The sequence below is a fragment of the Cryptomeria japonica genome, chromosome 1, assembly GCF_030272615.1.
Source record: "Cryptomeria japonica chromosome 1, Sugi_1.0, whole genome shotgun sequence".
Taxonomy (NCBI): Eukaryota; Viridiplantae; Streptophyta; class Pinopsida; order Cupressales; family Cupressaceae; genus Cryptomeria; species Cryptomeria japonica.
The window spans coordinates 553,628,461-553,640,902 of record NC_081405.1 but is presented as its reverse complement, the minus strand read 5'-3'; the positions used below and the strand labels follow the sequence as shown (position 1 = coordinate 553,640,902).

At 37.4% G+C, this 12,442-nt stretch overlaps 1 protein-coding gene across 2 annotated transcripts in view; it reads right to left on the bottom strand.

The window, feature by feature from the left end:
• The window catches only part of LOC131875485 (SUN domain-containing protein 1-like), a 43,564-nt gene extending 31,915 nt beyond the window's left edge, over positions 1 to 11,649 (bottom strand). Inside the window, exons 1-2 of one of the 2 annotated variants that reach the window (XM_059219924.1) lie at positions 10,965 to 11,649; positions 9,973 to 10,634 (exon numbers count right to left, since the gene is read on the bottom strand). In XM_059219924.1, coding sequence (XP_059075907.1) covers positions 9,973 to 10,634; positions 10,965 to 11,115 — 813 coding nt within the window. In that variant the 5' untranslated portion in view covers positions 11,116 to 11,649. Of the gene's footprint in view, positions 1 to 9,972 lie in introns of both variants that reach the window. The other variant, XM_059219921.1, reaches the window with a different exon arrangement.
• Between the last annotated feature and the right edge of the window lie 793 nt (positions 11,650 to 12,442).

Below are 12,442 nucleotides of genomic sequence, written 5' to 3'. Positions count from 1 at the left end.
ACAAAGAACCAACTACCCTCTCCCTTGCCAGTCAACATGATGAAGAGTGGAATCTACCATGCAGCTGGATTCCCCATCAACAATACAATGCAATGAGCTCATGGTTGAGTTGCCAAGCACTACGACCCACAGTCAAAAACAATCCGAACACCTATGGAGTTGGTGCTTGCATTTCTCACTGAAGATGCAGTAAGAGAAGCGTTTGGGATTCCCAATCACCAAGGGATGCAAACAAGAACTAAAGAGGGCGCCCAAGCTATGTTCGAGAAAGGACCAGATGCATGTATGACTCTCATTAACAATGAGTGGGTCCTTGAAACAAGGCGTCACCATTCCAAGATACCGAAGAAACTCCTAAGTTCAAATTTCAAAGAAGAGTTTAGTGATATGATCTTCCTACCCAACAGGATCATGGGAGGACCTCAAGGGGCTTTGTTTGAGACATGGATGTTTTATTTCATTGAGGAGATATCAATTGGAACAGTAATGATAAATCGGGCAAAGATCATAAGTGATAACTTGGATATCCAGTTGAGGACCTTGGAGAGAGCGAAGTCATTCTACATGACTTCTTACGTAGTATACATGCTAGCAAGAAACATCAAATACAAAAGGACTAATATGAAAGGGTGAAGTTGGGAACAAGCAGGGACAACATAAGGTGTATGAATGCTATCCACAACTCCACCTACATGAAAAAAAACAGTATAGAAGGGTGAATGATACATTCACCATGTATCTTATACAGTTGCTACAAGGTGGAGTACATAAAAGGTTGTCCAAGGAGGTAATGTCATTAGTAGAAAAATATGGATCATGGTTTATTCAATTCCCTACCTTCACATACAAAAGGATCCAAGGATTCACCTCCAAACCTTACAAGCTTCCCAAGTATCCGAGTGACAAGATGATGTTGATTGAGGTAGCGAGGCAGCTATCGAAGTTTGATTGCATATAGAAAGAGAAGCATAGGCAGGGTATAACTTTTCCTATCACACTTGGGAAAATGAAGGAGATATGCCTCACCGCGACAGCAGCAAATACAATTAATGAAGAATTAGAATTTTTCCATCTTGGAATATACAAGGCGAGGAACCATTTTGATCCATTCCAAAGGATTTTAACAGCCAAAGGGGAAAAGTTTACACACAAGGTTGACATCGAGGACTACTGAGAAAATCTTACAAATGAATTCGGAGTTAGGAGAAAGATGTGGTCGTGAATGTTAGTGGACTTCATGAGGAAGTGTAGCTTCTTCTCTATTCCTGATCAAGTAAAGGATTATGGGAATCGTATTCATCCTTAGTATAGACAGGAGAAACACAAGCCAGTTGCATCACCTGATTCGTCACAAACCGAAGTGGTAGACTTAAACATTTTGATGAGGGAAGTGAATGATTACTCCAGAGAAGGGGTAGACAAACGAATCAACAAGCTAAGGAGGTAGAGTACCACTTTGACCTATGAGAAAATGAAAAGCAAGGAGTCTTCTCTTAATGATGATGAAAGAACTATAAGTGTTGTGAGAACAAACAATGATGAAGATGGTCAAGCTCCTAAGAGAAGAAAGGGTATGGTTGTAGGAACACAAGCAAAGGGTAAGGAGATTGCTAGTCAAGAATCCAAACACCGGAAGCACAAATTTGACACTCCTCAGTCTACCATGAGTTCCTCATCCGTTAAGGAGAATGACATACCGGAAGAAGACAATGAGCCAGAACAAGGTTCCCACATGGAGTTCCTCCCAGATAATGATCAAGATGAACACACATCAGCTCAATCAGCACCACATGAAGACGAAGAACAACAACCAAGATCTCCAATCATTCAACTTGAGGTCCATTTGAAGATGATGTGGAAGACCTCAGTAAGAGGAGATCGGGATGAAGAGGTAATTTCCGCCTTGAGAGGAATTGATGACAATCATCAACACGAGGATGGAATGGAATTTTCTACAATCCCTAATTGATTGATGAACAGTATGGAAAAGTAGAAAGTTGGAGAAATGCAACCCATTGAAAATATAGATGACTTCTTAGCCCGGATTGGTAAGGCTAAAGAAAAGACTAAAGCAAAGAAGTTCTCTAAAATTACTAGAGACGATTCAAGATCCCGTGTTTTGCAAGTGGCTGTCCTAGCAATTAACAAGCCTAGAGATGAGATCACTCCCATGGACTATCAGGTTACAACAATTGATCTTGGACCATCTACAAAGCAACAAGAGTTTCAGGAGCTAAATGATTCTACCAAGGGCATTGAGGCACGATTAAACAAAGTTGAAGATAAGAAGGAAATGTTAGAAATAGAGAACAAGAAACTCAAGGAATACATTGAGGGGTTGTTGAATCCCCTAAGGCGTGAGAATCCTACATTTGTTCCACCCATCGATGTTGCTCAAGGGTCACTTAATGGTCACAAGGAAATGACGAGTATGTATTAGGAGGTTAGAAAAATGGATAGAGGATATTTCGAAGAAAGCAGAGGACTTCCTAGTCCAATATGTCCATGCCTACGATAAGACAACGTTAATTATGAATATGATACAATGCTTGGAGGGAGTATGGGAAGAGTTTCAACCAATCCAAGAAAGACTATTCCTCGCCTCAAGGTGTTGAAGCAGATTCCTACATCAACATTGATCCAAGACAAAGTAACTCAAGAGGGAAATGTGTACGATTTCCATGGATGGTATTGTTTTTTGGCAATAAGGAAATCAGTGTCAGATGATGCGAAAGATGAGTGCATGGAAATGAAAGGATCAATCTTAGGAAATACAGTTAAAGATCCTCACTTCAATTGAGGAATCATTGGGACAAGATGTCAACACTTCTAGCATCTTGAATTTGGAAGGATTGAAAAAGAAAATGAAGTTTGTTTACTTTCAAGAGCTAGAGTCAATCAGGAAGAATCAGCTAGTCGATTTGGTCTCCCTTATGATCTTCATCAGCAACTTGCAAAAGCATACACCAGATTGGCAAAACACCTTCGATGCTTGCTCAAATGCCTTGGATGTGATCAAATTGCAGCAGGATGGTTTGCCAAGTGTCACAATGGAAGGGCTCAATTCAGTCATGTCCCGATTCGTTGAATATACAGCCAAAGAGAGGGATAGAGGAGGGAATCTTCTAGAGGACAGCTTGCTTGATGACTAGGCGACATCTCATTGGACCTCATACCTTGAGCTTTTTGATATGGATAAGATTCCAGTTTTTGCAAGAAAACCTAATTATGGCTGTGCTGGCTTGATCTTGGCCGTTGATTCTAAATGAATCTTGGCCATTCATTTCATTTGAGACTATATAAACCCCTTCTCTCATTTGTAAAGGGGAAATTTTGTGAATTGTCACTTAGATGCTGCCAAAATTGCATTGAATCATTGAACTTGGGTGATTTTTATAAAATCTTGGAGTATTGTGTGGTTCTTTAATCCTCAATTTAGTTTAGAATCTTGCTTTAAGTATTTTAGTTGAATGAAGAAATTGTTGAATGGTTCTATGTGAAATTCGTTTGTCCATACCACTAGCTATTTGCTGATTGTAAATTTGCCTTGTGTGGTCAACTGGAATTTGATCTAAGCTTAACTTCGATTTCTACTTGCTCATTGATATGCATCAAATGGATGGTATTATTGTTGTGGGTATAAATTTCAATATTTATTGATTACCTTAGAGGATTACACTAAGCTTTGAAGAGTTGTTCTTTGCATGACAAAACTAAGCCTAAATAATTTCATAGAGTCATTCACTATCTTTCACATTCTAGGATTAGAATAGAATTCCTAAACCCTTTCATTTTGCATTTTATTTCAAAATCTTTGTTAGAGATAGGAACAAGTGTTCATCTTGCTAAATCATAAGTTATTTAAAAAAAACATGACAAATATACTGCTATTCATGAAGATTTGAGGTCTCATTAGAACAATTGCGTAAGTCCCTTTGTGCATACAACAATCACATCAACCATTGAGTTACCCACACGTCAAGACCCGACAATAGAAACCTTGGAGTCATCTTGGCTGATCATACATTTAGCATCCGAGGTGATTTTGATCAAGAGAGGGTAAAATACCTTTGGTATTTTATTCTGTGTTAGAGGTGTCTAAAAAACACATCAACAACTCCCTACAGCCAGTTATCATGATATGCATTCATTCGAACTCCATAAACTCTTCTCTCGTGTCAATCACTATCCTTTGTTACATTTACCTTATCCTTATCTAATTGCGATGGAATTTGGCTTTGCCTGGTCACAGACAAAGGCAAAGGCAGAAACACCAGCCAAGTAGCTCATTCCACAGGAAGGAATGGAAGCTGTATTATCACAAAAAGCTTCTGCTTGAACCTTCAATGTTCCCCTTCAAACATTTAGTTTGCTTCTTATCTCCCAATCACCCAGACCACAATACATTTAGTGATTATTAAGAATATAATCGCTTCCCATTCTAACGTTCTTGCTCAATATTGGGCTGGTAATAAATGTGTAGTTGTCTCACTATTGAATTGGCTTCTTTATTGACTCAGCTTCACCGGCAAAAACAATCGAGGCAACTGCTCAATATTTTATTCACCAATGTTGTGACTTGAATCAAATTTTCCACCTTGCATATTCGCCTAGCAATTATTATAGAAAATAATTGCAAGCCTCTCTCTTCTAAATTCTTTAGTCCACCTTTATGTCTCAACTAAATCCCATGGCCTTAAATAAATATAATCTCCATCCTTTTATAATCGTTTCAGCCAAAGAATCCAAACCCATGACTTCACAAACTAAATGCCAATAATATAAGGAAGCAACATTAATAAATTTCAAAGATAATGCAATCTGCTTCTCATAATAATATTTCCTTGCAAGTATTTATTTTTTATTCCTAAATTGAAACTCTGCAAATGTTTTTATTAATAAAACTTAACTGCAAATTTGTCTCCAGCAGAGACTTCACAAAATTGGCGCAGATGTAAACTCTGCCACAAATCCACCCCTTTGGAAGAAACAGGTTTTCATCTAACCCTTCTGCCAAACTCTTGAAGGTTTTTGTCTCTAGAAATCAGAAATCGTTTATCAAATCAAAATCATGCTTTACTTCATCCAAACTCCTTATAAAGAACTCCAAGAAGCATCTAGAATATTAGTCCGACTTAGCTGACTTTAATATTAATCATATTTGGATAACTTTATTTAATAAAGTGACATTTAATAGTATTTTACTATTTAATTAAATTAATTAATATTAAGCCATCATTTGAATATTTCATTTATGTCTTTGACAACTTAATAGAAATCGATTTAATTAATTGTCACCTTAAAAATTGGGGACATTACATGGATCTACTGTCCAAATCCAGCATCACAAATAATGAATCACTTACACAGATAAGAGTAGTTACCAACCTACCAGAGACAACAATCCCCTTATATATTGTGAGCACCAACCCACTAGATACACCAATCTCAAATGCCTAGATCTGAGCAACAACTCAGTAGCTAGAACCTCAATCTCAACAATATGACATATAGTTTTAGGACCTTCAACATACCACTTGCCTCTGATCAGCTTCAACTCACTCTCCTCTAATACTTACGATATTTTGATAATGGCACACCTGAATCAAGAACTCACACTTTGACTCATTCTTCAGCTCGCATAATATGAACTTGTATCCTCAGAAGTGCATCAACATTATCATTACAACCAATAAAATGAATTTAGGACAGTCATATATGTGTCACAACTACAATTACAAATCAGCCATGTAACTTTTCTTCATCAAACGTGTAATAGACCAGGTCCTAATTAGCTCATACACACATCAATACGCAGGAACACGCCACACATTTGTCAAGGAAGCTTTGGTAGGTCCTAAAGAATTTCCTTGTGCAATCTCCGACAGAAGCACATTCTACACTCCGTCGGCAGGTCAGCCAAAACAAACATGCAATAAGTCTGACTTAAGAGCTCACACATAGTTCCACACAAGGAATCACATCATACAGATCCTACTGAGGATCAAACTAATCATGAGGCACATCCACCCTTAATTTCCAGCAGCACACACTCAAAACAACTACCGCACCATTCCAGAACACAAACTGTGTCTGTCAACAGCACAATAATAAACTGGTGAAACAAACACAATCTTCTGCCACACCAGAATTTCAGAATCACTGGATATAGGTCAAACTTGTGTGGGCATAGTCTCCATTCAAATTGCACATCCCAATTCTCAAGATTAGCAAATGTAGCTCTCTCCAAGTTACTGGAGCAAGCATACAAACTGAGTAACTGCAACCAACTTTCCAGAACATTCTATCAACATGAAAGGATGCTCTAAGATAATACAGACATGTCTTGACCAACTCTGCAATCATGTAAATCAATGGGACTGCAAAAGTCTGCCACTACTCAAAATGCTCTGACATGACAATGACAATAACACACTTCTCCAACCATCTAGATATAGTAGGAGTAAGTAGCATGACTGCAACACATCCTCTTTCTGAGACAACTCTCTTTTTGACATCAATGACAGCTTCTGTTCAACATATATACACACCTATATTTTAATATAGCCATCCCATTTGCCATCCTTTGCCATCCTCAAACTTGGCCTAAAACAATCCTGTCCCTGAAACGCGCCCCCTTATCCCCACATCCCAAAAGCTTGGTGGAACAGTGTTGAACGCTTTTCATGTGATAATTAAATGAACTTGAGAAATATTTTGACTTTCCCCGTGTTTTATTCTCTCTATCTCTGTCTCTTTACTTGATAACAAATGCTTGTTATTAAAGGAGCACTCATGTGTTTGTAATGTACTAAATAGATGAATTTTCTTACTTATGATTAGGATAGCTTTGATTGCCTCCTAATTCTCATTATGAAGGTAAAGTAGACAATAATTATATATTATGAAATGGACTATGTTTGCTTGCTCCCTATTTTCTTACTCTTGTAGAAATGTTAAAAAATAGACTTGTAGATTATAGAGTAAAATCAGTAGATAAAGAATGAACATAACGTGATTTCCTTAATTTATGTTTTTCAATTAAAAAGGATTGTTAAAGTTTAATGAATATATATTATCAATTGAATTGGTGAAAATTAGTAGATCATGATTGAATCATCCTTGCTTAAATACTATCTTATCGCCTGTGAAGGTTGTCTTGTTCTACTCTGTTTCATCTGGGCTCATCTTGGAACAGATCATCCATAAAAAGACGTTCCTTTTGGGCTCCACGTGTGATGTCTTATGAAATGGAGAGAGTACCACATACGGATGTGTGTCACCCATAGTATCCTCTTGTAGTTTTACCCTTACATTCTTGAGCACACATCAACACATGACACTAGGTGGCATTGCATACGTCAGTAACACTTGCATACAATAATGGTTGTTCAAAAATTAATTTAAAATTGTTGGTTGTGTTTTTGCAAGATTTGTACATGTTGGATTATGGGCATCCATGTTGAAGTATGGGCATTACAAAATGAAGGCAGTTGGTGACTGTGGATTCATAAACCAAGGGCTCAGATAGCAACAGTGTACATAGTGTTATTGCATTGCATGAACTAACAAAGTGGAAGGCACTAAAGCCTACTGTCCGTAAACTTGGCCTCAAAGGAAACCAAAGTGCCTAGAAAAACACTAGCAATCTTCAACTGCAACTAAGTCAATTGAATCCTAATGAGAAACTAGATTTTTTTAGGTCAAAGGCCCATACGTGCACAGCCTTATGGGTGTCAAGCTGATTCTAGACCAATCAATCTTCTGCTGAAAAAGATTCAATCTAATTTCACAAAGGAAATAGAATTGCTTGCAAGACTAAACCTCAACATACAGCCTCCAATTGCAACAGAATCAGACTTCTCAAGTAAACACCACAACGGACAGAAAGCCTCTAATATAACAGGGATTGATTTACTACCACAAAGCAAGTCAGAAAATTTTTGAGTCTAACTGCATGAGAATCAGTGTACAGAGTTAATGATATCTCCGTTCACTTGTTTCACATCCTTTTCAATCAGTTTAATTTACACTGAGGAAATTTTGGTATCTATCTTGTGTTTGTGCAAATCTTATCCACATGGCTACCAAAATAATTTGCAACTCTACACACCTGCCTGACATCTTGCCATGAATGGTTTTCAGAGGCAATACTGCCTTTGAATCTGGAAATAAACATTTTTACTTATCATATCATTTATCTTTCTTCAAATAGCTTTAAGGATCCTTGTACTATTTATTCATCTATGACATATTGATAGAATAATCATGGGCATGATAACTGCATAAAATCTTAACAAACACAGAAGCTGTGAAAGACAAAAATGCCCAATATTAAAGGCTTATCGTTAGTGACATGATGAACACAAACATAGCGAGTGAATCTTTATTGTTGTTCATAGTAAATACTCACTGATGTTCATAATTTAGTAACTATGTGAACGGTTGTTTAACAAAATATCCTTCAACCTCTATCACTCATGATTGCTAAAATTTACAACATTACATTTCAAGGGAAAGCATTCTACTGAAAATTCATAATTTAGTAACTATGTGAACAGTTGTTTAACAAAATATCCTTCAACCTCTATCACTCATGATTGCTAAAATTTACAACATTAAATTTCAAGGGAAAGCATTCTACTGTAAATTCGGTGAACAATACCTACTTACTACTAATTCTTTGCTCAAAAACAATATTAGTTCTCAAAGACAATAATACCAAAGAAAGAATGTTTACAGACTTGCCAGAAAACCAGTGAATTACCCAGTTGAGCAGGCCTAAACATGGCTTGCCTGCCCAGAAGCAAAAACCAGCAAGCCTTTAACAGACTTGCCGGGTCTGAGTAAACTAGCAAAAACCACTAGCGAGATCCAGTCTTCATGAAAACAGCCAAAACACCAAAAAACTGACAATGGAATTCAGGAGCAAGAGGTTGCTTAGCTAGCAAAATGGAAATATATGGAATACTAAGAGGCCATGCTTCAAAACAGGAGATTATTAAGTACTTCATATTAATATAATTTGGCTGATTGTTATATCATTGTTTTAACAATACTAACATGCAATGTGCATGCAAACTAAGATTTATGACAAGTCTCAAGACAACCTCTTTTACAGAGGCATCCCTGAATAACAATCTTAATAAGAAATTGTTACCTTTGACATCTTAAGTATCTTCTTTAGAAAACTAAGTTAGGAGATCTGAGATACTATTACGTCTTTTGTGTATGGTTATAAACATAATCAATAATGCAGGAAGAATGGACTATCTTATAAAATTTCCAAAGCAATTGCAAGGGAATATTAACATACAGTAACACCTTTCAAAATCAATCATGTAAAAGTAAACTGTAAGCCCATTATTCAAGCACAATATTCACCAGCTATCTCATTAATATATTCGCATCATTTGACAAGCACATGTTGAGGCAAATTCAGGCAAAGAAAGCGAAGTGCAGGGTTTCATAATGCAGCTTGCTAAACTGTCGTTTGAGGATTGCTTTTGTCCATATACCTATCAACTAAAGCGGCCATGGAATCCTAATCCATGACTTTTTGCTGACTCTGTACAAGTATCTTTTCACACTCATTTGATTGAAGTATGCTAGTCTAGTGAGGAAAGTAGAATGTAATTGATTAGTTTTTTTTTGTTTTCGAGGTTGATTCAGAGAAGAGTGTATAGAAAATCATGTGCTCCCTTAAAAAACCATCTATATATCATGCTTTTGAAATTGCCTAAGTCTGTGCCAAGTAGTCCCAAGTCAAAAATCAGCCTGCAATTCTGTGCCAAGCCCGACTCTGTTAACTGTGCTAGAACATATACTGGGCAAATTAAATGTATCACTGCCAACTCGCAATTGCCACTCAGTATCCCTTCAATAAATTATGTTTTTATTTTTCAACAGAAACAAATGCAATCACACGTGCACCAAAAAAAAATAAACAAACCGAAAATTATGCTTGAGTACCTTTGCCACGTGCTCCAGAGTAACAGCCTCGGCAAAGACAGCTGTCCTCAGTGCAATCACCACAAACACCCTGCTCCCCTTCAGGGGCAAACAATGACCAGGCTCCCCAAAGCTCGGGTCTAAAACCCTGGCTGCATAAGGATGCATCCCACCCACACTTTTTCGAAAAAGATTCAGAGATAAAAATCCCAATCTCTTTCCATTCCCAGGAAAATATCCCTCGGAGTGCTGCACCACCCTGCCGCCACCACTTCCGAGCGCATAATCTACTCTTCCAAGCCCATCAGCGGCATGTCTCTCAATCTCTGCTTCCACCAAACGTCTCGCAACAGCTCTCACATCATCCAAGCTTAAAACTTTCCCATCGCCTTCATTGACCCTATTTTCTATCACATTATTCACAATCCCCAGCACTTTATCCCTTGTCAAAACCTCAGAATCCCTCAATTTGAGCAGCGACTCCTCAACATTGCCTGTCTTCTCCTTCAGATTCAGAAGCTCTGTATAAAACACGGTGGCCTGTTCCTGAATACTCTCCTCCAATTTCTTCTTCAGCCCCTCAACGTCCTTCCCGTACTTAATATCTACTAATTCCAACTGGACCTGCAGCATTTTCGTGGTTTTCTTTAAAAACTGCTCCAGCTCGGCAAACTTACCTTCAGCTGCGACATCATAAGGGTTTACATCATATTTAGGATTGCGATTCGCAACCCCATTCCACAAACCCCATCCAATTACACCTATGATGGCTAAAAGAACAAGCCACTTAATAAAAATCCGGATCACCTTACAAATCTTCGAAACTTTTGAAGGTTTCCCCGGCTGAACAGGACTTTTCGCCCGACTCAAAACACTACCCCCCTTTTTCACTGCCTGAGTACTGCCATTAATCCTATTTGCTAATCTATCATTAACCTGCTGAGAATACAGCGCATTTTTTCGTATATCATCCTTTTCTTGAACAATTGTTTTACCCTGATTAGAATCCTTACCTTGTGAGAGATTTCCGTCCACCCTGGGGGCCACATTTCCAGCAACTTTAGAAAGATTTTTCTCGTTAGAGACCCGCGTATCATCCGATTTTTCGCCAGCGTTTCGCGTGAGACGCCTCCTAGCACTTTGCCGCTGCGGAGACGTCGACATATCTTTCTGCTTCTATAAGAAGCCAATTTTTTGTTCTTACAGCAACCTTTTGCAAAACAAATGCTTCGCTTGCTCCTTCGTGTGATTCTCGAAGCTTCTGGAACTTTCAAGGCCGTGATCTTCTGGAAGCTTCGGGAACATTCCGCAAATACTGCTCTGCGAAACAGATGCCAGTCTAAAACTAGTGTGCTTGGAATGATATTCCGCGAAGCAAATCCCTGATGTCTCCCTCTGCTAAATGGAATCCGCAAAGTTCTGCAAGGTTTGATATAAATTTATAATTGTCACAAGGGAACTGGAGCAGGAGAGTTCTGTAGAAATCATTAGCAGTCGGAGAAGGTGAAGATGGAGGGATTTTGCTTTTGAATCTTTGGCTCTCAGCGTATCTATCAAAAGCAAAAGCGGTGTTATCGCTCGATCTTTTAGCTTTAATTGCCAATTTGGCTGGCATTGTTTTAGTTTGTTCCACGAAACGGGTAAGTGTTTATATTTTCTTATGTGCTTTGGGGTTGATATCTTTATTAACTTTTGCAGGGACAGGTCGCTGCAAATTTCTTTTGCTTTTACATGTCCCCGCATTAGGGGAACCAGTAGGTAAAGCAAAAGAATAGGCTCGCTATTTTTTGAATTGGTGCATTCTACATCATTACTTCTTGTGCAAGGAGGTCTAAGGATTAGTTGATAGAAAATTATAGTAATGTATGTATTGGAAGGAGGTTTAATGGTTATATAGATTGTAATTTATATAGAATGTTCTATAAATTTGATGAGAAGTTTATATATATGAATAAAGTGATTGTATTAAATAAAACACATTAATATAATACAATCTTTTGAATAACATAGAAAATTATGGTAACGCGTGTATTGAAAGGAGACGCAATGGCCAAATTTAATGAGAGGTCTATGTATGATATGAAAGTGATTGCATTCCATAAAACACACTAACATAAATACAATCTTCTAAATCATGTAATAAAGGAAATGAATATACATGTACTAACATAAAATGATTGATATTACCTCTCACACATGTTTTGTATACTTCTACTATTTCTTAAATCACTCCTTGAAGAATTGGATGCGCATGTTTTTCTCTAGAATGTAGCACAAAGTACAAGTGTATGATAAAATTGCATAAAAACTAGAGAATTGTGATGCTACTTAGATTGTGATTATTATATCAATTGAATTGATTCATGAACAAATTTATAGATTGTTGATATAAAGATGACAATTATTTTCAGTTGAGAAGATAATGAAGGATTTTTAATTTTGGATAAATAATGAATGTGCACACTCAAAAGAGAAGTTACTAAAAAGATGA